Genomic DNA, 26,412 nt, shown 5'->3' with positions numbered 1-26,412 from the left:
CGTCGGCTCGTGGCGGGCGTGGTGGTTCCTGCCCGCAGTCCGCTTGTCCGTCCTTCACTCTGAGTCTCCTACCCCGGCCTGTCTCTGCAGAGGTCACGGGAGGCGGGGGCCCCGCACAAGTCCCCAGTGGCAGCGGGAGCGGCAGCTGCGGGTTCGCGGAGCCCCCGAGCCCCCAAGGGCTAGAGGAGCGCTCGGCGGACCAAAGAAAGCCCGCGAGCGGCTGCGCGCCCACCAATAGGTGCGGGGCTCGGAGCCGCGCAGCCTGCGCCGTCCCTCCCTCCGCCCCCGCCCCGCCGCCGCCGCCGCCGCCTCCCCCTCCTCCTGCTCCTGCCTCGGCTCCTCCGCCGCGCGTCTCGCACTCCGAGAGCCGCATCGGTTGCGGCGCCTCCTGCCTGCGGAGAGCCAGGCCGGAGAAGCCGAGCGGCGCAGAGGACGCCAGGGCGCGCGCAGCAGCCACCCACCCTCCGGACGGCGGCAGCTGCTGACCCGCCATCGCCATGGCCCGCGGGAAAGCCAAGGAGGAGGGCAGTTGGAAGAAATTCATCTGGAACTCAGAGAAGAAGGAGTTTTTGGGCAGGACCGGTGGCAGTTGGTGTAAGTAAGGGGTCCGCAGCTCCCGGCCGCCGCGTCTGGTCTTTCCTGGGCTGCGCATCCCCTGCGCAAGCTCCGCGGCCAGTTCCGCACCCGCCCCGCTGTCCGGGGCGGCGGGGGCGAGGATGGTGGGCGCTGCTGGGTCAAGCCGGCGTGGGCTTGCAGTCCTGTGCGGAATGCGGAGTCCTCAGAATGGGGCGCAGGGTCGGGATTGGAACACGACAGGCAGAAGGTTATGCGTATCGTAGCGATCTTGGTTTGGTAATTTGCAGTCTTTCCTACCGTGCATCCGTTGAGTCCTTTCCTCCTGGGAATGGTCAGGCTCTGCGAGACTACATCTGTCTCTCCCTTGTCCTGAGTCCTTAAAAAAAAATGAGATCTGGGGTCGTGAGAGAACCTCGTGAGGTAATGGGATCTAATGCGGGCGAGGTTGTGTGTTACAGCATCTTTTTTCTAGTCTAAATACGTACCTCAAAAGAGAGAGGAAAGAGAAGGGTGGAGAGGAATCCATCCACACACTGCGGTATTTCACAGCGATGGCTAAGGGTTTCCCTTCACGACCTCCCCTGGAGTCATCACCACCCAGAAATGGTTCAGTAAGCTCCATTTCAGGACTCCGATTCTTAGCCTCGGCCCGAATCCTGGCAAAATCTGGTTGTTTTCACAGACAGTTGTGGATCAGTCAGTAGGTTGGGTTGATTATGGTGAAGGGAATATAAACACAGAGCAGCTCATCTTAAAATATTTTGTGCAGCCTGTTGCTTGGTTGGATAGACTTTTTTTTCCATCGAAAATTAGATTCCTTGTTTTCAGCCTCTCCGGAAGGGTGACTTTTTTTTTTTTTTTTTAAGGTCATTTTGAAGGGCAGAGTTGTAGGCGAATCTATAAGAGTCGTGACTGCGTGAGGGAAGGAGGGAGGGAACTCCCCTTGCTGCATCACTGCCCCCTCCTCCTCCAACATCATCATCATCATGACCATCACCACCAACACCACTAGCACCACCAACACCACTGGCACCACCACTGCAGTCATTCAGGGAGTTCTGAACAGAGGCCGATCGGTGTTCCTGGTTGGGAGGATCTGTGGGAATCGGCAGGAGAATGAGTCAGGGAAATAGTGCTTAGCTGACATTTTGAAATGGAAGACGCTGGAATATATGAATTTTTGTAAAGAAAAAAAATGCAGCTTGTGAGTCTCTCTTGATTGAAAAGTAAAGGGTTAATAATGCATCACACTTCAAGGTTAGTCAAGGTGAAGCCTCTTTCCAAGGTGTTAACGGGGAAGCATAGGTATCCCTAAGCCATGGAAAATGGAGTTCTTTAATGGCTTTTAGCTTTTGTTTTATATTTTATTTCGGGGAGACTGTGCTTCATTGAGATTATTCATGGTGTCTCAGGCATAAAGGTAGTTTCCTGTGTTTTCATGTGGAAAGGAAAACCTGAAGAACTGTGAGGTGTGTGTAGAATGAACAGCTCCCTGGCAACTCCTTGTAACTTGAGGGAGGCCTGGGAGGTGCACTGCGGTATAGGCACCCTTCTGCCAAGGTTAGCTGGGGCTTCCTTCTCTGGTGGTCTGACCCTGCTGCGCCACAGGGGCAGAGGCTGCACTGACTCTAGGCACATTGTGAAATTTGCCTTCTTGTCTTTTTCCCCTTAGTAAAATATGTATCGTTCCTCATTCCAATTTCATGCTGCTTAGAATAATATTTGCTTTAGAGGGCAAGGCTGTATGGACTGACTCAGTCTTTAAGCCGACATTTAATGGGCAGCACCTCCATGAGAGAGAGAAAGAGAGACCGTGTGTGTCAATTTTTGTGTCTTGGTAACCTATCCAGCCAGCTATCGGTAGGCTGATTTATGAACGGAGACCCCAGGACTGCTGTACTTGCCCCCTCTTCCCTTCCATGTTCCACGGTACAGGTGCTGTGCTAAAAATCCCCTTTTTGTTTTGTGCTAATATGTCTGCCCCTTTCTGGCAGTGTAAGAACTGTCAGAGCCTCTCTTAGGTAGAGAAGGTGGCAGCAATTACCATCTCCTACGGAGAAAATGCCCCCTTTTCAGCGCTGGGCCCAACATGGATGCCCTTGGGGCGAGGGCAGGATGCCCTTGGCTCGGTTTTGCTTCTAGGTAGATTTTCACCAAGATGGACGCAGGAGACTCGCCTGTCACCTGCTGGAGAAATCACAGCATGCAAATCACTTTGTGCCTTCCACCTTTTTATTAGGTTAATACAGACATTGGTAGGTTTTTATATTTACAGCTAGGCCTGGATGCCTGCCTGTGACCTTTTGAAGGGTACACACTGTTTGTTTTTCCAAAGAAAACCCTCTGTATTACTTTTTTTTAAAGGAAGAAAAATTGCTTGAAAGGGAGATGCCTCTGAAGCCTCCCCAATCCCCTCACAGTGCCACCCCAGCTAGTTGGTGTGACTTATCTAGCCTTTTTTTGGCTGGTGGCGGGGAGCCCCTGGTGGCCTGTGTCTGGGTGAGCCACTGCATAGGCCCTTCTAGTCCTGAGTGCTCCACTCTCCCAGTGACCTCATGGCAGTAACTAGGGAGATTTTATCAAGTAACATCTCAGAGCAAAAAGGGAAAATTCCTCGCTTTTCTTAGGATATCGTGTGGGCAGAATGGAAAGGCTGTCTGTCTCTGAGCTTAATCAGTGTACGTGCAAAATAACTTGTTTTTTCATTTGCTCTTATTTGTATTTTAAACTGTAGCCTCAATTGTGTACCCTCTTATGTTGTTAGAATTAGGTATCTGGAGTCCAGGCAATGAGTATAGAGATGTTTCAGTTGTTCAAAGGGGCACATGTAGGTAAGCTAAGAGCACCAAGATGAGGTGGGGGTGGGGGCAACAAGAGGAAACTAGAATCAAGGCTACGACAGCTGTCTTGCTGACTGTTACACCAACTCTTGCACCTCTTAGGGGCATTCACTGGAAAAATTTTCCAGATCTCTTGACGTCACAGAGTTTGCCATTTGCCTACTGCTGCTTGGATACAGAATGCAGCACTTAACCCTTGTCCTGCGGGGAGGGAGTGATTGAGTTGGGCGCTGTAGTTCTGGATTACACAACTTTTTCTTTCTTCCTTATCTTTGCTTCTGTCTTTGCCTTTTTCCTTGTTCTTTGCTTTTGATAGAGGAAAAAAGGACAATGATTAAGCATTTTGGTGTGGTTTTGTGTGTTTTGCTTGTTTTAACAGCTCTGTAGCCTGATTTCCCTTAACTTTTTAGTGTCTAATTGGAAAGTTGGGCTTTTAAATGTATGGACAGGGCAACAAGGCTAATTCCTGCTGTTGTGTACCCACTCCCTCCCTGGCCCTCTCCTACCACATATATACTAATACTCTTTTTCAGTGGCTTTTCCCCCAGGTACCCTGGCATTTAATGCATGAGATCTGGACCTTTTTAGCAGTAACCTAAGGCTCCTTTGTGCAGTCATGCTTCTGACTCGATAACCTTACAGTTCACTTGTTCCCTGTTTTGTATTCACATTGAGTTGTTTGGCTGGCACAGGGCTGCCAGGCAATGCCTAGTACAGCCTGTTACTATGCGGCTAATCAGGGAGATAATCCTTGTAAACCAGTAACTGATAGCCACCCTCATTCCCATCTATGTGTTGAGTCTTTTTTTTTTGGTTTTGCAGCTATTTCAGCCTCCATCCTGTTATCTTGTTAACTATGGGAAAAAGAAAATGCAGCCCAGCAAGTCAGTCATTGTTCTGGTTCCAGTTCCAGAAGATGGGATTAAAATGTGCTGGTCATTTTCGCTATAGAATTTTCTTTTTTCCCCCTTGTCTTGTCCTCCGAGGGGAAAGACAGTGTGTGCTTTGTTTAAAATACAAACCAAAGGGGAGAGCGATAGTAAAAAAACGAGGATATCATCATTGGGTTTCTCAGCATTCATTGCTCTGCCACAGCAAAATAACCCTCAGGCATCCGAGCATTTGGAGAAGCAGCAGAGCTTGGATTGTAGTATTTAAATGTCAAGGGATATACAAGCAAAGAAAACATAGGTCTCTAGGGGAGTAGATTGTCATATTTTAAATTCATTGCATAAGCATCCACACATAGCTCTAGATTTTATTGGTGATCTTCATGATTTTTTTTATAATCTTGAGAATAAAAAATATGGATAAATTTTTTTCAAAATTTAGGGAATTAAAAAATCTAAGGATCCTAGTTCTAGCTGAACATTCCTCCTACCCTTAACCACCTCCCATACACGCTGTAAGTGGAGGGCTGCTCAGCCTCTCGATTTTTACCCTGTGTCAGTGGGAGTGAGGTGCACTCTCTTGACGTTGGACAGGGAAGAAACCAAGCGGGCGGGGGGAACCAAGAAGGAAGTTTATTCATCCGTGGGAAGATTAAACTTTCATTCTGAGCATATGACTGCATCACAGCTTTTTGTTTCTGTTCTTCTTGCAGTTAAGATCCTTCTATTCTACGTAATATTTTATGGCTGCCTGGCTGGCATTTTCATCGGAACCATCCAAGTGATGCTGCTCACCATCAGTGAACTTAAGCCCACATATCAGGACCGAGTGGCCCCACCAGGTAAAATCAACATGAATAGCTTCATTTCCTTCAGAGAGCATGGGTGTCACGTTTTCTATTGAGAAAAAATGATTTGGAAAATTACTCTATAATGTAGTTTTAAATGAACCATGAAAAGGAAAAAGAGAAACTTCTCTCGGCTGCAGCCAGATGTCCTACCCGCATTGCAGGCAGAGCTCCCACGGGTTGCAGACATCTTATTTGCCCACTTCTAGAGTGAGGGTGAAGAGTCCTGGTTCTTGGCCCAGCCTGCTACCCACCAGCTATGTGACTGTGAACAGACTGAGTTCTGATGGCGGCCCTGGTCTTCTCATTTGTCATATTCTAGGGTTTGGTTAGTGGGATCCTTTCCAGACCTTTTCGAGTCTAACAGACATTTTTTTACTTCTTGAGGGGGGCTATGACTCAGATAATTCCTTTAAAAAAAGTCACTTGGGCTCCTGTTTTAAAAGGTCGACTTATTTTTAGAGATGATAAGAAGCTGTGGAATGGGCAGCTCCTCACAGGGAGAGGAGCCGTGACTTTAGGGGTCTGTTGTCCCACCTGCTGTTAGTTTGCAGTTTGACCTTGAATAAAGTCACTCTCACTTCTCAATATTTATACCCATTGATTTAATAAGCGTCTCGTTTGCCGGCTTTCTGGTCCCACTTTGTAGTTTAATTAACTGTCTCCTTTAGCTCTTAAAAACTTGAGTGAACAAGAAGATTATAAGAAAATAGAAACTGCCGCACGAGTCCCTGCTGTGACTTGAGTGCCATCGGTGTAGAGCTATGCGTGTCCACACCAGTCACGAAACGCCGTGAAAGGCCCACTGCCATCACGCCTGATGCTGGTAGAACAAGGCAGTGGAATAGCCACAAACGTGAATTTGCCATCTGGCTGTTGTAAAAATCATTGTCTGGAGAACCTAGAGAGAAAGTGTTGCGTAACTTCTGGGTTCTCGCTTATGAATGACCTTGGGGCTGCTGCTGAGGGGTGGCAATGACTTGTCCCTTCTCTGCTTTCCCTTGGCAAAGGTTTAGTAACAGCTGTATTTAGGTGACAATCTTCAGATGATCTACATGGCCCTGAGCACCCTAGATCAAGGGCCACTGCCTGCCACAGACTTTTCATGCCCACCGACTTGAATGTGGGAAGGATTCACAGAGGAAGATCTTCAAAATACGGAGGTGGCAAGCATTGTTGTGTAGCCCTAAGTCAAATAGTTCTCCACTGTAAGAAGAACTCAAAATATTTCCAGATAAATTTAGATCTGAGGGATTGGGGAAGTGGAAAAAAAAAAAATCACATAAGTAAGTAACATGACTTAAATCTGCTTAATAATCCAGTTTCCAGCAGCTGTTTTCCACAAGAGGTGGGTCTGTGGAAAGGTTGAAGCAAGAATTCTGGAGTACGCAGAGAAGCTGAAACATGTTTTACATTGGGTTCGGTGATAGGGAAGCATTGTGTCTTTTCATGTCCTCTTCTACTAGAACTTTTGTGGTACCATTAGTTGTAATTTTAATTGGTGTAGGTATTTTGTTTTTGTTCTTTGTTTTGCCATTTAAAAGTTATTCTTCCATCATGATGCGATTTTATAATTTTTTTTTTTTTTGAGGCAGTTTTGCTCTGTCACCCAGGCTGGAGTGCAGTGGCACAGTCTCGGCTCACTGCAGTCTCTGCCTCTCAGGTTCAAGTGATTCTCCTGTCTCAAATAGCTGGGATTACAGGCATGTACCACCATGCCTGGCTAATTTTTGTATTTTTAGTAGAGACAAGGTTTCATCGTGTTGGCCAGGCTGGTCTTGAACTCCTGACCTCAGGTGATCCACCCACTTTGGCCTCCCAAAGTGCTGGGAGGTGTGAGCATGAGCCACCACGCCTGGCCTGCTGCTATTTTATAATTCTTATACTCAAAGCCAAATATGACTACAAAGTTAAATATTTTCTTCAATTTCCTAGATTAAAAAAAAAATGGTCACTGAGTATGTGAACTTTGAGGAGTCAGCCTTTAATAAAACTAAAAATTCTCTTTGTGCCCTTTGCAGAAAGGAAAATTTCACTTTGGAAAAGAAATAGCCAAAGTGCCCGACCTTGTAAGTAAGGACTTGGAAATGACCTTGCCTGTAAATCAACGGGCAGAAGTGCTCGGTCCTTTCCAACACCCTCTCACCGCGCCTTGCTCCCCTTCCTTCCATCCCCTTCCTAAAAGACATGTTCTCAGTACCTATATTTAGTGTGCTCGCAGCAGTTGGACTGACCTGACAAACCCTCACTTCTCCAAAGGAATGCTGGTGGCTCATCTTGGAAAAATGCATTCCTGTCCTGTGGTCTGAGTCACAGGAAAAGTCCTCAGTCCTCCATCTTCCTTGTTCTTTGGCCTGGTAATTTCTGTCTCTTCTTTTCCTCATCCCTTCCCCCATCACCTTTCAGGAGAGTCTAGGCCAGGCCCCTCCTCTTCACCTGCCTTACCCTGTGGGATTTTTCGGGGCCTTTACCAAGGGACATGGCATCCATATGGAAATGATAGTAACCTGAATCAGGCCAGGCCAGCAGAGTGCCAGCTGCTGCAAAGTGCAGCCCTTGGACCACCCCTTATGGCCCTATGTTGCCTGAGGGATCCTAACTGGACCCTCCTTGGCATTTTTCAGAGTGCATGTTAGAATTTTGTATTTTGCATAGGAAATAACTCCTTACATATGCAGACTAAACAGATGTGTTTGAGAATACCCTGACAATTTTTTGACTTCACATTAGTATCTTTAAAGCCTCCATTTTCATGTTAAAGAGGGAAAATTGTCAATTTGAGTTAGATACACCTAGTGAGTGTGAAAGTTGGCACATGATTTAAAGATACAAGGACTTACTAATAATGTTATCTGCTGAATTTGAGGCATGAATGCAAATCCAGCCTGACTGGGTATTGACTGCCCTTTGTACACTGGAATTCCTTGTAATTGGATCTCTTCTCAATGACGTGTGAATGTGGCCATATCAAGCAGTGGCAATTGTGCAGTGAGTGTATTTGGGCCTGTATGGTGATAATATTGGATAAACTGAGAGGCCAAACATGAAATCTCAGACTAAACTAAAGAATGGAAGTGAGATATAAGAAAAAATGGTGAACGTGTACAGCTTCTTGGCCCTGAACAATGGTGGCCATTTAATGCACATGATTTTCCTTACAAAGTCTTGTTGCAGCTGATGTGGTAGCTCATGCCTGTAATCCCAGCACTTTGGGAGACTGAGGCAGGAGAATCCTTTGAAGGCAGGGGTTCCAGACTAGCCTGAGCAACATAGCAAGACCCCATGTCCGCACACACACAAAAAATTTTTTTAAGTCTCCTCTTAAGTGTGGCAGTGGGGGGCAGGCGCGGTGACTCACGCCTGTAATCCCAGCACTTACGAGGTGGGTGGATCTTGAGGTCAGGAGATCGAGACCATTCTGGCTAACAATGGTGAAACCCCATCTCTACTAAAAAATACAAAAAATTAGGTGGGTGTGGTGGCAGGCGCCTGTAGTCCCAGCTACTCGGAAGGCTGAGGCAGGAGAATGGCATGAACCTGGGAGGCGGAGCTTGCAGTGAGCCGAGATCACCATAGCAGTCCAGCCTGGTTGACAGAGCGAAGACTCCATCTCAAAAAAAAAAAAAAAAAAAAGCAGTTCTCTCCTTCTGTGAGAACTAAATTAGATGATAGACATATATAAAGCAAATAGTACTTTATGGTGGCAAAACCAATGATAATAAATGTAGGGTAGCTGTTGAGAGCAACTTCTGTTTTTTTCTTTTTTTTCAAGAGGGAGTCTTGTTCTGTCACCCAGTCTGGAGTGCAGTGGCATGATCTTGGCTCACTGCAATCTCCGCCACCTGGGTTCAAGTGATTCTCCTGCCTCAGCCTCCCGAGTAGCTGGGACTACAGGTGTGTGCCACTATGCCTGGCTAATTTTTGTATTTTTAGTAGAGACGGGGTTTCACCATATTGGCCAGGTTGGTCTGGAACTCCTGACCTCTGGTGATCCACCCGCCTCGGCTTCCCAAAGTGCTGGGATTATAGGCGTGAGCCACCGCGCCTGGTCCAGGGTTTTTATAGCCCTATCTTTCTACTAGAAGCAGCAGTTTCTTCTTTTTGGACACTGAACTTCCAGATATGACAGGGATGCTTTGCATACTTAGACTTTCATGGAGTCAATAAAACCTTAGCTTTCCGTGAAAATGTTTAAGAGACATTTGGGAAACATGTTTTTAAAAATTTTAAAGTGAATTTAAATGGCATTGTGTTTGTTGTGCAGTCTCTCCCTTTAACAAACCCACACTTGTTGGGTTAGCGCCTGCCAAGCTTTTCTCCAGAGGAGACCCTCTTAGGCAGTCCTGCAGTGCCGCTCTGCAGCATTGCTTCTCATCTGTTGATGCAGTTGGATCTGGGGAGAGACGCAGCAATTAGCTGTGCTGGAGAGGGCCGAGCAGGCACAGGCATGCACACCCACATGTATGCCCACGGACATGCATGCGTGCACACACACATGCATGCTCATGGATGTACACATACACTCAGGCTCACCAAGCCCTGTCCCTGATTTGACCCTGCTTGCCTTGCTGCCTGTGCAGTGGTATAATGGAAAAGTCTCTTCTTCACATCCGCTGCTGCCCTTCCCCCACCCCAGGCTCACTTAGCAACAGTGGAATGAAATGAAGGTCACTGTGTGTCAATCGGTGGGTCCGGGAGATTCCCGGCTGGCTTGCTTCCTGGTAGGCAGGTATGAATGTATGCTGCTGTTCTCTCTTTTCAGGTTCTGGGTTGCTGTTTGTTTAGCTCGGAAGTATAGATGGCTCAGTGCTAGCAGACACATTTTCAAAGGCTTATATTCTTGAGTTGTTGGTAACCAGAATTGGGCAGGAGAAGTGGGGTGGATGCAGACCAGCTGACCACACTGGCACCACCAGCAGTTTCAGTTTCATCTTGATTGTGAAGAGGAAATATCTAATCTGAAAACTTATTAGGGGCCTGGCGTAGGGGCTCCTGCCTGTATTCCCAGCAATTTGGGAGGCCGAGGCGGGCGGATCACCTGCAGTCGGGATTTTGAGACCAGCCTGGTCAACATGATGAAACGCGTCTCTACTAAAATACAAAACTTAGCTGAGCGTGATGGCAGGCGCCTCTAATCCCAGCTACTTGGGAGGCTGAGGCAGGAGAATCACTTGAACCCGGAAGGTGGAGGTTGCAGTGAGCCAAGATTGTGCCACTGTACTCCAGCCTGGGCAACTAGAGCAATACTCCATCTCAAAAAAATAAAGAAAGAAACAAAAAACCCATTAGGGTTCAAGCCATTATCATTCAATCTCAGCTTGATGAAGTAAAATTCCTGAGAAGTCATTATGTCAGTCTCAGAATACCTAATTTTTCCCCCCCACACTACCTCATACTTGTATTGCTGTCTCTCACTCACATTTCAAAGGGGAAATGAGAAACATTTGGCTTGTTTATACTTTGGAGGGATTGTTAGTGCAAAGTGCCAGTAAGGTGTTTCCGGTTAGAGTACACTGCTTTGTAATCTCTCAGCTGACACGATGTATCTCTGTACACCCAGCTGTCTCTCACTTTCCCTCTCCTCCTCTCTTCCCACCCTCAAATGGATCCTTCTACCTGGTCCCAGAATTTGAGGCTCTGGATGAATTAGCATTGGTGGCAATTAGATTTCCAAAAGCTACTGCCCAGCCTTATGACTTGGTAAAGGGTTTGTGGGGGGAACTGTTTGGCTTCAACAACTCAACTACCCAGGCAGTGATTTATTTCTAAAGACAGGAGTACAACTAGCCAGTCATCTCTTCAGTAGACAGGAAACCTAATGATTTACTTTAAAATGTTCTTGGAGCTACGGAAAAACAGATTTTACTTTGTATGCCCATTGTACGATGAGTAAGCAGAACAGAGACCTGATAAATAGGACCAGGTAACAAATCTGTGGAAGCGCTGGTGGGCGGGGGGTGCGGGGAAAGCTGGATTTGTGAAGCTTCATTTAAGGATTTTTTGCTGCGTTCGCCCAAGGGTCATAGAAAGTGGTGTGGAAAGAGCAGTAGCCTGACAGGTCCACTTCTATCATAAAATCTGATGGGGTTATTGGACTGGTTGCTCTTAACTGTTCGTCAGTGCTCTCATGCTAGTAATCTGATGACCAGCTGGTCTGTCGGATGCAGCCAAGACTAGTGAGAAGCTGGGGAGATGAAGGAAACAGGGATATATCCTCCGGTAGCTTTTTCCCACATACATGCATGAGTAGATCTTACCAAATGTCCTGTGGAATGCAGTGTCTTATTTCAGGATATTACTTAACAAATGTTATGTTTTATATCTAGATAAGTCAAATATACTATATGTACTTGTGCTTCAGTTTGGCCTTGAGCATAATTAATGTAAAATACTAGGATTTATCTGTTTGTTTATTCTTTTATAAAGGTGGCACCTTTCCTTTATTGTATTGAGAATAAGCACAATTATGAGCTATACAAAATACCAAGGATTTGCCCCCTATGGGATATGCATGTTTAAAGATAGATCATCTGAACTAAATAACTCTGCTTTCTTGAAAGTGAATATACAGCCACAGGAAAAAGAGGACCGATCAGAGAAGAGCCTCAAGCAGAGTTTATGGCATTTAGCTTAGACAGGAGGAATGATTTCTTTACCCCGAGTGTCAGTAAACATCCAGTTTGGCTGTAGAAACAATCCAGGGATTCAGTTTTCTAAGACTTTGTAAAGGGAGCAGATTCTGAGTGTCAGGAGGGTGTGAGTGTGACCCTGCCTGCAGGCAGGGAGATTTATTTCTTGCTAATCTCAGAGCCTGAGTCTAAGGCAGAGCCGGAGGCAGAAGGTGAGTCAAAGGCGTTCTGGTTTCCAGAAAGTGCAAAGGTGCCTTTTATCCCGTGCCTCTCCCCTTGCTTTGCTAGGGAAGTTGATACTAACCCACAGATGTAAAACAAAAATAAAAAACAAAATCCAGAAATATCTTAGGTCCTACAGAGAAATTTCTATCTCATGTATGTGCATATGCATACATATGTGTACATATACATGTATGAGTATGTATGAATTCATACCACTCTGTATCTTTTTTTAAATTGGAAATTACTTTTCAACTCGGAATGTATAGGAGACACATGATACGTGTGTTTTGTGTGCGTGGCTACATTTAAAAGCATTTCTTTGCTTCCTGTGCCCTTCTCAGCCATATGGGTACCTTCTGGAGGTTTCCATGGGAAATGATTTCTATTTAGAGATTTGATCTAGTGATTCATCAGATGTATTAAATGACAGGTGCAAGCAGCTGTGCATTTGAATAACTTACAAGGTTGAAATGGCTACTTTCTAGTTTAAATACTTTAAACTCTAAACTCGCATGTAGATTGAGGAATGATGAACTTGCTACTTTATAAACCTAATTAGAAACAAAGTCCTTTCCCTCAAGCCTTTTCCCCCTTGTGCTATCAACACTTACTAAAACTAAACATAGAGGATCTTCCTTATTTCTCAAGAGATGGGGACCAAGGACACGTAAATGTGTCTTTGAAAAAGCAAGTGGGAAACCAAAAGTTTTTTTAAAATCTAAATCTTATGTAAAGTTGAAATACTTGAAAACCAAATATTAAAAATTTACATACCCAGATTATGATTTCTGCCTCAAGTGGCTTTATTAAGTAATGATATATAGCTTAAGGCAAATGATCCTATCAGAACGAAGCTGTCTCTAGAGCTCGGAGTGGTTAATGTAAATTCAAGTTTAGAAGACTGGAGAGGGAAACGGTTAGATTTGTTTCCTGGAATATAACTTGAAATTGCGTGCCAACGATCGGGTGTTCTGCTGTCTTTGGCCCTCTGGGAGTTACCACTGCAAACAGAGCTCATCCTTGTCCAGAGTCATAACTAACAACTTTAAGAAGTGGACAGTAGAAAGGGGCACGTCGGGAGAAGTAGTCTAGTGTGAAAATATGACTCATGAGAACTCCAGTCAGCAAGGTGGGATTTGTGCAACCCTTGGAGAATATCATGGTTGGAGAATTTGGGTGTCGCCTCAAAATACAGATGTTCTTCCATTTAGGATGGGGCTGTGTTCCAATAACCTATTGTAAGTCGAAAATACCGTGAGTCAAAAATGCATTTACCAACCCTGTTAAACCCACTGTGAAGTCGAAAAATCCTAAGGCAAACATTGTAAGTTGGGAACAGTCTGTAATAAAGAAGTTACCAAATCCAATCCCATTGCTTTATATCTCTTCTTAACAGTCTGATAATTCTAAAGTAAATGATTTAAAGGATTTGGACATCCTTTCAAAGGTCTTTCGTCTTTCTCTTGTGTGTATCTAGTTGCTTTAGAGAAATAACTTGAGAAGAGGCATTTTTCTAATGTTTGGAGAAGACGTCATCAAAAACTGTCCTAATTAAGACTCTCCAGAACAGAACAGACCCGGGGGCTGATCTGTGGTGATTTCCAGGAGAAGTTCTCAGGCCATCAGGCTTTGGATAAAGAGAAGAGAGGAGGCAGAGATAGTGGGTGATGGAGTGAGAGAGAGACCTTGCAGAAATGCGAGGAAAGAGAGCGGAAGAGCTACTAAGGAGACAGTGGCCACTTGACTGTGGTGTGGCCTCCTGGACGTTTGTTTATGTATGTAGTAAGTATGTGTGAGCTGATTGCTTGACTTAAACCGAGACCATCTTTACTGGAAGTGACTTTTGGATCAAAAGCTCCGTGTCTTAAAAGGATGGTCATTAAGGCTTGTTAGTTACCATCATCTAAGACCCCTCAGACTCCAGAGGGAAACATTAGCTCACAAAAGAGAGTAAGACATGACTGAGCTTTCTGGAGTTTATCTGTCATTCCTCGGCTCCCTCTACCAAGGTTCTCTGTTACTTAAAATGGAAAGGACAGGGCAGAGGCTTTGGCCTAGGGTCTAATCCACCTGGGCAAGTCACAGGGTTCTAAGACCCAATGCTTAGCTGTCTGTTTCACCCCTTGCGTACTTGGTTTCACTAGTTTCTGATGCTTCTGTAAGACCAAAGTCAAGATTCTTCAAGCAGCCTGCATCCATGTTTCCCTCACAAAGTAATTATAAACTTGACTAGGCTTAGATCATGAGCTATGCTTACTGAAAAATTTGGGCTTTCAGGTTGAAAGGGATGTGATTCCATTACTTGGTTTTCATTATTTCTTATTTGCCCCGTCTAGAGAGACATGAGGCCAATTGTGTATATAACTCTCTCCTGGGCCAGTGTTACCACTTCATGTAACAGTAATACCTATTATTTCCACAAATGCGATCTTAGATTTTTTTTTTCTTTTTCTTTTCTTCTTGTTTTTATTTTTATTTTTTATTTTTTGAGACAGAGTCTCAGTGTGTTACCCAGGCTGGGGTGCAGTGGTGCTATCTCAGCTCACTGCAACCTCTGCCTCCTGGGCTCAAGCGATTCTCATGCCTCAACCTCCGAAGTAGCTGGGATTACAGGCATGTGCTACTGTGCCTGGCTAATTTTGTGTTTTTAGTAGAGATGGGGTTTCACCATGTTGGCCAGGCTGGTCTCGAACTCCTGGCCTCAAGTGAGCCACCCAATTCATCCTCCCAAATTTCTGGGATTACAGGCATTAGCCACCATTCCCAGCTATATCCTAGATGACTAACAACAGAGGCACTTACAAGCAAGATTTGTCACAGGTCTATGAGTAAACATGAACTTAGTTTTGGTTGTAGCCCCGAGGCTCTTGGGGTGTGCACTAGCTATATATCATTTTGTTAGTAAAGAGCCCAGAGGACTGAGTGAGGGTTGCTGATGTTTTGAGTCTGACACATGTCCCCTGATCACTTTTAATAGTGGAGACCATGGACTTGACATCATGAAAGAATGAAAAGCGCTCAGCATAATACCTCCTCCTGTTCTTACTCTCCTTTTTTTGTGTGGGAGAATCTGAGAAGTGGCACCACCATTCCTCGTACTCATATCAAAGTAATGGAACCTTGAGCAGCCACTGGAAGAGAGAATGCAGGCAGCCGGAAAGTGAGAGGCAAACCACTGGGGAGGCCCACTGAAGCCAGGCCAGGGAGAGCAAGGATGTTTGTGACACTCGCTTTGCAATCCAGGTTTTACCGTGTTTACTCTCAACATGACCTTCTAGGGTCACTCCTCCCTTCAGCTTGTTGGGTGAGACTCTCCAAATCTCAGTATCAGGCTTGTTTATATTTTGGCTTTTGCTGCATCCACCCCTCGCTGATGGACCACAGCTTGCATAATTGTTGTTTATCACACCAATGTCCCTTCGGTCCCCTGGCTGTGGTTCTTCCCCATACCTTTCCTGAAGGTCAGGTGAGATCCCTCCTTGGTTTCTGACATTTGCTCTCCTTCACTCATCTAGCCATCCACCACCCTCCTGCCTTGTCTTTCGCAAGCCTGGAAACACTATTTAACCTGGTGCACATAAGTCCATTTCTGTCCCTGACCCCCAAACATCGCACAGAGGACCTGGAGGAGGTTCCCGCAGACCTCCTGCTTGAGCGATGCACAGGCATTTGCCTCTCTCTCTGGCTACCTATGTGCTGGCTCTTCCGGTGGCCCCTCAGCATGACGGTCCCTCAAGGCTCCATTCCCTCCTGCCTCCGGATTCTCCCATTCTGAATTTTGTTGAGCCTCTGGCTTTGGGTCTGCTGGTATACTTCCTCCAGGTCCAGGCAAGTCACCTTAAGTGTCTTATTTACAACTCAAACCAGGAATGACCCTCCCTGCCCGACTTCCCCATTTCACTGGGGAACTCTGTTTACCATTGCTGTCTCAAGCATTGGCTATCTGTGGAAGCTTCTGCCCACCTTTATTTTTGCAGGTATCTCTTCTCTTTACAGTACTGCTGTTTTCTACCGTAAATGATCACAATGCCAATTTTAACATAGAAAAAGATTGTTCAGGGTATATTTAAATTGCTTTGAAATACTAAAAATTATCTATAGCTTGTAGGCGTTTTTACAAAATTTTAAATTATAATGTGTTTATTTTAAACTGAAGATTTTTATGAGCAAATTCTACTGCCCCTTTGATTCATTTCTATCACTGTTGAAATTTTTGTCCCCCAAAAATCTTCAGGTTCCACATCATCCTTTTCAGGATGATTTTTTTTTTTTTTTTTTTTTAAATTGCAATAGGGTCTTGCTAGCTTGCCTGGACTGGTCTTGAACTCCTGGGCTCAAGCGATCCTTCCATCTTGGCCTCCCAAAGCGCTATGATTACAGGCATGAGCCACTGCACCTGGCCTGAAGATGACTGTTAATGTCCTAAAGTCCTTTGCCCTGGGCACCCCTGTGCCTTGCTCCAGGGATACTTGTCTTCCTCTCTATCCCTTCCATTCCTCTAGGGAACTACATGTGTGAAAAAGCATATCTCTACAACCCCCTGAGCCCATCTCATTATGTAACCACTTTTAAAGCATCTTCAGTCACTAGAAACAATAACAGCATTTAGTCTAGCCTTACGGATGCCTGCTTCTCAAGCCCTACAAATGGTGCTGCACTCTAGTTATCACTTCCACATTAGTTAACGTCATCGTCTTCATATCTGAGTCACTGTTGCCACTCTCAGATTCTAATTCCCTAGAGAAGCAGTTCTAAGCCAAGGGTGATTAAAGATCTTTTCGTACTTATTAAACAGATTCTCAGATCTCTTTCTTAGAGATCAGGATTTCGTAGGCCTGGAGGGGAGTCTGTGAGACTGCATGTTTGACAAGCCCCTAAATGATAGTGACATAGGTGCTTTCCTGACCTGCTGGGAAGTGGGGGTGGGAAGCCAGGGCAGTCACTTATCAAGGACTGTGATGATGTGCCCCCTTATGGGCCCCACACAGAGAGGGGAGATCTGGGAGTGAGGATTAGAATCAGGTTGCCAGATTTAATAAATAAAAATAGAGGATGACCACTCAAGTTTGAATTTCAGATAAACTATGTGTCTATATCTCTCTCCATATATATCTATATGTATCTCTATAGATATATATATGTGTGTGTGTGTGTGTGTATGTTTTTGGTTTTTCTTTTGTTTTTTTGAGATAGAGCCTCGCTCTGTCACCCAGGCTGGAGTGCAGTGGCAGGATCTTGGCTCACTGCAGCCTCCACTTCCTGGGTTCAAGCGATTCCCCTGCCTCAGTCTCCTGAGTAGCTGGAATTACAGGTGTGTGTCACCACACCTGGCTAATTTTTGTATTTTTAATAGAGACGGGGTTTCACGATGTTGGCCAGGCTGGTCTCAAACTCTGGACCTCAGGTGATCCACCCATCTTGGCCTCCCAAAGTGCTGGGATTGTAGGCGTGAGCCACCATGTCTGACCTCAGATAAACAATAGTATTTTAATATAAGAGTGTCCCACGTAGCATTTGGGACATACTTATATTTACAAAAAACGTTCTTTGCTTATCTAAAATTCAAATGTAACCAGGCATCTTTTATTTGGCAGTCCTACAATAAAATGCAGTTGTGATGGACTTTTCTAACCATTGCTCCCGAGTAGTGCTGTGTAGTGTGGTTCACATACCCATCTAAGAAGTCTCATGAAGGCAGAGGCTTTTGGATATTAAAGAATGTAACAGACTTTTAGAGAGTGCAAACCCAAGGCACCTGGACTTCGAATTTTATCTGACTAGCACTGACATGCTCAGACTTTTGGATTGGAAAGCGTCTGTGGTTACTGTACGTATGTCCCAAATTCTTCCCATTTAGATTAAAAGGTCCAAAGAAATATCTCTGTTAGGTAGGCTTGAGTCTAGAGAATTTGGAATGATTATACATTTACTGATGAGAATTTGGAATGATTATACATTTACTGACGAGAATTTGGAATGATTATACATTTACTGACAATAAGGATTATAAAAGAAGTCCTCTGTGCCCAATGCTTACATGCAAGTAGGGAGGGTAAAGCCACCTGCACACAATGCTACCTTCCAGGGTATTTTAAACAACTGTGCATGTTGGGGTACTAGAAACATAATGGGCTTTGGAGTACAGCACACCTGGGTTGGAATTCTGGTTCTACCACTTTCGGTGCAACCTTGGGCCAAGTACTTACCCTTTCAGTGCAAGCAGTGTTTTCATTCATAAAATGGAGGTGATGCCTACCATGAAGTGTTGCTAGGGAAATTAACTGATCTGTGCTATTAAAGCATCGTTTTCATTGGTATGTGGGGTTACCTAATCTAAATGCCAGAGGAGTGATTTCACAAGGGAGGCAAGACCCTTTCTTTTTAGGCAGGTGGAGTTAGCAAAGTATGTTTTGTATGTGGAAAGTCTACTTTTGAATTATCTTGGTTGCTGCCTTCCTACTAATGATTTTCTCTCTGCCTGGTCTAGGATTAACACAGATTCCTCAGATCCAGAAGACTGAAATTTCTTTTCGTCCTAATGATCCCAAGAGCTATGAGGCATATGTGCTGAACATAGTTAGGTTCCTGGAAAAGTACAAAGATTCAGCCCAGAGGGATGACATGATTTTTGAAGACTGTGGTGGTAAGTAGACTCATTGTAGATGTTTGTGGCTAGTTTTCTTTCTCTTTAATTCTTATTTCCCACTTCTGTTTTTTGTTTAATGATCAAGAGATAATCCTGAAATAATGAAAGATTGAACTCTGGCCATACTTAGACACTTTTTTAAAAAACAGACACAGTGAAAAACAGTATAGCCTCAAGTATGACTATTTTCTGCTTTGGAAAGGTGTCTTTAAAACACTCCTAGGCACTATTTTTACTATTCAGACCCAAGACAGCAATTCCAGTTTTCTTTCTCTTACATCCATTGAAAAGTACAACTACTTATTTCCTTATCTGCCCCCCAAAAGTTCTCCCTATAGAAGAGTGCATAGGGCTTTCTCCCATCAGAAAGACATTTTGGTGTGATTAGCTGTCACTGCACTGGCATTCATGAAGGGGGATGTATGGTCAGGGTATACTTTTATTGATCGTGGTTGGGATAGATAATGAAATATGTGTTAGGCAGCTGACCTTTTTGGATAAGGAAATGACTTACGAAGGGTAAAGAGAGGCTGTTAGTTTCATTAAGTCATTGACATGAATACATGTTCTCCCTCTTACTACCTGGACTGTGAATTTTCCAGTCCATGTTCTCGTTCTTTCCACAGAAGAAAAAAAGAACTCTCGTTGGGTGCAGTGGCTCATGTCTGTAATCCCTGCACTGTGGGAGGCTGAGGAGGGAGGATTGCTTGAGCCTAGGAGTTTGAGACCAACCTGGGCAACACAGTGAGACCCCATCTCTACAAGTGTGGTGGTGTGTGCCTGTGGTCCCAGCTACTTGGGAGGCTGAAGTGGGAGGATCACTTGAGCCTGGGAGGTCGAGGCTGCAGTAAGCCATGATCACACCACAACACTCCAGCCTGGGCACCAGTGCGAGACCCTGTCTCAAAAAAGTTAAGTTTAAACAAACAAACAAACATAAAAATCTCTCTGAGTTTTACTAGGTAGTATCAGCCCTTCTGATTCAATTCAAGCATTTGCCAACTCCAGTTCTTTTTTTTTTTTGTGAGACAGAGTCTTGCTCTGTCGCCCAGGCGAGTGCAGTGGCGCGATCTTGGCTCACTGCAAGCTCCGCCTCTTGGCTTCACACCATTCTCCTGCCTCAGCCTCCTGAGTAGCTGGGACTACAGGCACCCACCACCACAGTTAATTTTTTGTATTTTTAGTAGAGACGGGGTTTCACCTTGTTAGCAAGGATGGTCTCGATCTCCTGACCTTGTGATCCTCCCGCCTTGGCCTCTCAAAGTGCTGGGTTTACAGGTGTGAGCCACCGCGCCTGACCTCCAACTCCAGTTCTTTATAAGACAGGCTATGGCTTAGTCAGAGTATGGGGCGAATTGCCATTTTAAGTTGTTTTGGAAATATTTAGTAATTCAAAAGAACATTTTCAGTGTGAATTTTCCTCATTAGAATTTAAATGAGGTTTTCATCTTACTTTGCAGTAATTAAAAGGCCTGAGGGATAGTCAGGGTGAATCAGTTCATAGGAGATAGTCTAAATTCAGACTCTTCATCATTTGAAAGGAAAATAGTTAATTTGTGAACTTAGAAACTATACATAAATTATGGTATTTGCATTATTTTCCTCCAGCATGCTATGCATTAACTTTGAATTCTATATTCCCTTGGTCTTTTTTTGGCTTTTATATGAGGATTGAATTAAAAACACCAGAATAAAATTTATCAGTCCAGCAAATGCTTAATGCATAGCTTTAAAAGGCAAAAACTCAAATCAAAAAAGCCTGGGCAATATAGCAAGACCCCAGTCTCTGCAAAATTTAAAAAACTAGCCACAGGGTGGCGCACGCCCAGCCACTCAGGATGCTGAAGTGGGAGGATCTTCAGAGCCCAGGAGGTTGAGGATTCAGTGGGCCATGATCATGCTTGCCGCACTCCAACCTAGGCCATGGGGTGAGACCCTGTCTCAAAAAAAACCTGAAGTGGTGGTTGAAAAGGAAAATACCAGTTCTTTTCTATTCCTTCTTAAAAATTCTGACCAAAAAATACCTAGTTCTGAAAATTATTGACAGTCTTTTTGTATTCTCATTATAATATCCCTGTTACTGAACTAAGCCAGTGTTGACAGTGTGAAGGATGCTACTCATGCAGTGTGATCCGTCTCCTTTCAGTCTTCTAAATAGCTGAGTAATCCATTATTTAAAAGAAGGGAAATATTGCCAGAGACTAAATATCATGTGCTGATCAAGTACTATGAAGCTTTGGTGTGGGGCCATATGCCAGCTATTCCTTTTGGTAAAATATCTTTTAATGTGAGTGAAGAGATGAGAGATGGTTTTCCTGGAGATCTTGCTTCATTCAGATCACGCATTAAATGCAGAATAGCATACTCTCAGAATAGGTAACTATGACAAGGAAGAAAGTTCCTTTTTCTTTCTCAGAACTGCTAAGGGAATTGCTGGTACAATATAAAAGTTGTGTTTTTATTTTTAGACGTGCCCAGTGAACCCAAAGAACGAGGAGAATTTAATCATGAACGAGGAGAGCGAAAGGTCTGCAGATTCAAGCTTGAGTGGCTGGGAAATTGCTCTGGATTAAATGACGAAACTTATGGCTACAAAGAGGGCAAACCATGCATTATTATAAAGCTCAACCGAGTTCTAGGCTTCAAACCTAAGGCAAGTAACATTTTAAATGATAGAATTTAGATGAGTCATTCACAGTAAGTATTTGATTGATCTGAGAAGACAGTGTAAGATAGTTTTAAAGTATACTCAGTGCTGATTTTGAAACGCAGCCAGTAGAGTAACACCAAAACCTTCTGTATCCACCCTGCAATTCTTGTAGTTAGGGCATTAATCTCATTTTCTAAAGTTAGGAATTCTGAGACACAAAGCTGAATTCTGAAGTGAGTCTTTGGCCCTGTTCTTAATACTCCAGCTCAGTATCCAGATAACAGTTTCTATAACATAAACTCTTTAAAAGTAAAAATAGAAAAAGATATTTTTTTCCCTGGTGGTCTAGTGGTTAGAGGAAAAAAGAAAATGTGTTTTTATTTTTTTACTCCATAAAGAATGTATTTAAAAAAAATTTTTTTAAAAACCACCTGCATGTACAATCTGCTTTTGGTCCTCTTGAAGCCACAAGAACATTGCAAAAAAATTGATAATCTGAAAAAATATTTTTTTTTTTCTGAATTTTATTGCGAAAGTAGAAGTTTAACATCTAGGCTGAACTTTGCTAGCCATGCTGTTGGCTTTTTGTATTACTGCAACTTACAATGGATAAACATTACTCTGGATCACTGAAAAATGGCAAATTTCCATTGCTCACCATTTGGTGAGATTATATTCTCCATAAGATTGGAAAATGTATCGGTGTTGTCTGTTTTTCTAAAACTGGTCATTTCAGTGTACCTCTCAACAGGATTTTAAGCTTCTTTCCACGTAGACAGGATGTAATGGAAGAAAAATGGTGAGAACCATTGTGCCAAAATGTATTTGATATTCAGATTGCTAGAGAATACTTCACCGAGATCAGTAAGCTATTTAGCAGCAAAAGTAATTGTTGTGGCATGGCCAAGAGAGTACTCATCCCGTGCTTTCTGAGTACCTTGCTTTTGACATTCCTCATCGTAGACATTGAGTGACATTTGGACCCCACAGAGGCAGTGTAGTCTATTGTGATTGATTTATTCCCACGTCTTTAGAGTTGCTCGGTTCAGTGATAAATTGAACTACTCTTTCTTTTCAGTCCTTTTTTTCTTTTTTCTTTGGTCTCTACTTGGTTATCCATTGTCACTGCCTAATTCATCACCTCCACCCAAATATCCAACTATTTTGAAATTATTTTTGTCAGAGATCAGAGTATCCCACCATCTCACTATCCTCACCTTTTGAGGATAGATTCTGGCAACTTCTTTTATCAGTAAGCATTTTCTCTACATTAAAAATAAGAAATGCATTGCTGGCAGAAACGTCCAAAAGAGTCAAATCTAGACAATCATTTTCGTGCATCCAAAACAGAGTAGTACCAAAATAGTAGTTCCTTCCTCATGTGGAGCTAATATTTTATCTGACTTTGATTAGACTATGTATGTGTTACATCTCACATCAAGACCCATTTGCTGTGCTGATCTGAGTAAGCAAGTGACTGTCTTCCAGCAATGTATGTTCATCACTTCTGAGATAGATTCGAGCCATGGGTGTACAAGAGGAGGCTCTGGATATTTCATGACAGCAGTAATTTTGAGACTATCCTCTGGGTCCCTTCAGGGAATTCACCCCTTCAAGACAACGCTTCCTCTTAGGGCAGTGACACCTCTGCCTTTTTTACATATTGGACTTTCCTAAGAAAATTGCAAAGAAACACTCCATAAATGGCAGTCTCCCCGACTGGAGATTAAAATAACAAAAAAGGAAAGCCTACTTGAAGGCATGCTTGAGGGAAAAGAATGACATTATTTATTCATGACTCAGGAGGAAAGCCCACACTTTATAAAAACAGAAGTGTCAATCATCTTTCTCATGTAATGTAATCTTAGCAAATAATGAGCATTATATTTTGGGTTGACTTTTAGTTTTCAGTGTCTTTAAGCAAAGCTTATAATGGGCTACTATTAAAAGTTCCATTTAGTACTGGGTTGCATCACAGCTTCATGGTAGTCATTATAAAACTTGGGCACTTATTTTCATTTCAACAAAATTACAAACATGACCTTAAATTGGTTAGGGGACTCATTCATTCTGCTGTCCTGATGTCTTTTATTTTGGTGGACTTACTGTGACCAGTGTGTACTTGTTTGGACTACAGAGTAGTTTTATTTTTCAGAAACTTAAGAAATCATTTGCTATCTACTGATCATAATGGGTTTTATTTTTAGCCTCCCAAGAATGAGTCCTTGGAGACTTACCCAGGAATGAAGTATAACGCAAATGTCCTTCCCGTTCAGTGCACTGGCAAGGTAAAGACAAATTTAGGGTTACTGGGGTAGTGGAAGGGCAGGCAGGGGAAGAGGGGAGAATGAAGGAGACTGTTTAAGTGACAGGTAAAATTTTAATAGAAGAAATAAGAAATATTGCTTTCAGGTATAAGCTTCAGTGAGATGAATTGTAGCTATACTCGGTAAAACTTTTTAAAAGAACAGAAAGATGTAATCAGAATAAGACTGACGTCAGTTTCTCCATTGGCACAAGAAACTCAAATATCTGAATTTAATACATTGGGATATTTGCTTACAGAACTGAGAGGTGAATTAGCCCACAAAAGTACTTCTTTCTGGCCCACAGCATGTATTAAAAATTTGGGGCCAACATTAAAAAAAATTAATGTCACATAAAAATTTGTGATTTGGGCTTCTTTTTAAAATATTGAAATATTACTGGGTGCAGTGGCTCACACCTGTAATCCCAGCTCTTTGGGAGGCCGAGATGGGCAGATAATGAGGTCAGGAGTTTAAGAGCAGCCTGGCCAACATTGTGAAACCCTGTCTCTACTAAACATACAAAAATTAGCTGGGCGTGGCAGCGTGCACCTGTAGTCCCAGCTACCCGGGAGCCTGAGGCAGGAGAATTGCTTGAACCTGGGAAGCGGAGGTTGCAGTGAGCAGAGATCACGTCATTGCACTCCAGTCTGGGGACAGAGCGAGACTTCGTCTCAAAAAAAAACCAAAAAAATTGAAAGACTAAGGTAACAATTAGTGTATATTTCCTTTAGATCCAAAAACTAATGGACAGTTTAGAGAGAAAGGCAGAACAAAGAAAGGGAGTCCCCAGACAGTGCTAGCACTAAGAAAGGTAATGGAGATTGATTTCTCAACAAGAAAATGAGAGGCAAGTAGTAAACTCTGTAGATAATATCACTGGAAATATCATCTGCTGGGCCAACAGCAAGGTGTTTCTGACTTTCAATGTTGGCCTTGTTTCTAGGAGGCTGTGTTGGCTTCAAGAAATGCTTATTTGGCCTTTGACTCAGCTTCCCCATCCATTTGCACATTGAGAATAGTCTCTCCTCTTATGACCATTTCTCAGGGCTGCAGTGGAATAGACTGAGTAGATGTTCTTTCCTCTCTCAGTAGTTTGCAAACTACTGTGTAGATTGAGTTCTTGTTTTTGAGTACACATAGTGATGCATGATGTGAGCCATTAAAATTGCATTTCATTCTGGATTTCAGAGAGATGAAGATAAAGAAAAAATTGGAAATGTGGAATATTTTGGACTGGGCAACAGCCCTGGTTTTCCTCTGCAGTATTATCCCTACTATGGCAAACTCCTGCAGCCCAAATACCTGCAGCCCCTGCTGGCCGTACAGTTCACCAATCTTACCATGGACACTGAAATTCGCATAGAGTGTAAGGCGTACGGTGAGAACATTGGGTACAGTGAGAAAGACCGTTTTCAGGGACGTTTTGATGTAAAAATTGAAGTTAAGAGCTGATCACAAGCACAAATCTTTCCCACTAGCCATTTAATAAGTTAAAAAAAGATACAAAAACAAAAACCTACTAGTCTTGAACAAACTGTCATACGTATGGGACCTACACTTAATCTATATGCTTTACACTAGCTTTCTGCATTTAATAGGTTAGAATGTAAATTAAAGTGTAGCAATAGCAACAAAATATTTATTCTACTGTAAATGACAAAAGAAAAAGAAAAATTGAGCCTTGGGACGTGCCCATTTTTACTGTAAATTATGATTCCATAACTGACTTGTAGTAAGCAGTGTTTCTGGCCCCTAAGTATTGCTGCCTTGTGTATTTTATTTAGTGTACAGTACTACAGGTGCATACTCTGGTCATTTTTCAAGCCATGTTTTATCGTATCTGTTTTCTACTTTATGTGAGCAAGGTTTGCTGTCCAAGGTGTAAATATTCAACGGGAATAAAACTGGCATGGTACTTTTTTCTTTCTTTTTTTTGTTTTTTTTTGTTTTTTTTGGCTCTTTCAAAGATAATGGCCCATCAATGAGCATTTTTAACATACTCCATAGTCTTTTCCTGTGGTGTTAGGTCTTTATTATTTTTTTTTTCCTGTGGGCTGGGTGGGGGGTTGTCATGGGGGAACTGCCCTTTAAATTTTAAGTGACACTACAGAAAAACACAAAAAGGTGATGGGTTGTGTTGTGCTTGTATTGAATGCTGTCTTGACATCTCTTCCCTCGTCCTCCAGTATGTTCTAAAGCTGTGTCTGAGATCTGGATCTGCCCATCACTTTGGCTAGTGACAGGGCTAATTAATTTGCTTTATACATTTTCATTTACTTTCCTTTTTTCCTTTCTGGAGGCATCACATGCTGGTGCTGTGTCTTTATGAATGTTTTAACCATTTTCATGGTGGAAGAATTTTATATTTATGCAGTTGTACAATTTTATTTTTTTCTGCAAGAAAAAGTGTAATGTATGAAATAAACCAAAGTCACTTGTTTGAAAATAAATCTTTATTTTGAACTTTATAAAAAGCAATGCAGTACCCCATAGACTGGTGTTAAATGTTGTCTACAGTGCAAAATCCATGTTCTAACATATGTAATAATTGCCAGGAGTACAGTGCTCTTGTTGATCTTGTATTCAGTCAGGTTAAAACAATGGACAATAAAAGAATGAACACATTCCTCATGTGTGTGATTCACTCTTGTCTAAATGTCCCAACCTGTGACTTCTTTACTTTCCACACCACTAATTATCCAAGATCTTGAAGAAGTATTGAACCTGAAACAGACAAACACATAATTTCTTTAGTTCAGACAAATTTTGGTCTTTTCCACTTAACAGAGTCCAAGAGGT

The 26,412-nt window shown here is 43.2% G+C and overlaps 2 protein-coding genes across 3 annotated transcripts in view; one reads left to right on the top strand and one right to left on the bottom strand.

Moving 5' to 3' along the window:
* On the top strand, window positions 1-26,240 carry ATP1B1 (ATPase Na+/K+ transporting subunit beta 1). Its single transcript, XM_003893528.5, has 6 exons — window positions 1-594; window positions 5,020-5,148; window positions 18,496-18,651; window positions 21,123-21,307; window positions 23,512-23,592; window positions 24,802-26,240. Exons 1-6 carry the CDS (start codon window positions 498-500, stop codon window positions 25,063-25,065), a joined length of 912 nt encoding a protein of 303 aa, XP_003893577.1. The 5' UTR covers window positions 1-497; the 3' UTR covers window positions 25,066-26,240.
* Window positions 26,049-26,412, bottom strand: part of NME7 (NME/NM23 family member 7) — a 212,184-nt gene continuing 211,820 nt past the window's right edge. For both annotated transcript variants that reach the window (XM_003893523.4, XM_009193528.4), the window contains exon 12: window positions 26,049-26,337. In XM_003893523.4, the coding sequence (XP_003893572.1) occupies window positions 26,305-26,337 (33 nt within the window). In that variant the 3' untranslated portion in view covers window positions 26,049-26,304. The remainder of the gene's footprint in view (window positions 26,338-26,412) is intronic.

Source organism: Papio anubis, chromosome 1, assembly GCF_008728515.1.
Source record: "Papio anubis isolate 15944 chromosome 1, Panubis1.0, whole genome shotgun sequence".
Lineage (NCBI taxonomy): Eukaryota > Metazoa > Chordata > Mammalia > Primates > Cercopithecidae > Papio > Papio anubis.
The sequence above is the reverse complement of the archived record's forward strand: the minus strand, read 5'-3'. Positions and strand labels throughout refer to the sequence as shown.

Bases quoted from the DNA above. Each gene is read 5' to 3' on its own strand.
- ATP1B1 (XM_003893528.5), top strand. From the start codon at position 498: ATGGCCCGCGGGAAAGCCAAGGAGGAGGGCAGTTGGAAGAAATTCATC. The intron at 21,308-23,511 runs GCAAGTAACATT...TTTTATTTTTAG, and splicing joins TTCTAGGCTTCAAACCTAAG to CCTCCCAAGAATGAGTCCTT. The intron at 23,593-24,801 runs GTAAAGACAAAT...TCTGGATTTCAG, and splicing joins CCGTTCAGTGCACTGGCAAG to AGAGATGAAGATAAAGAAAA.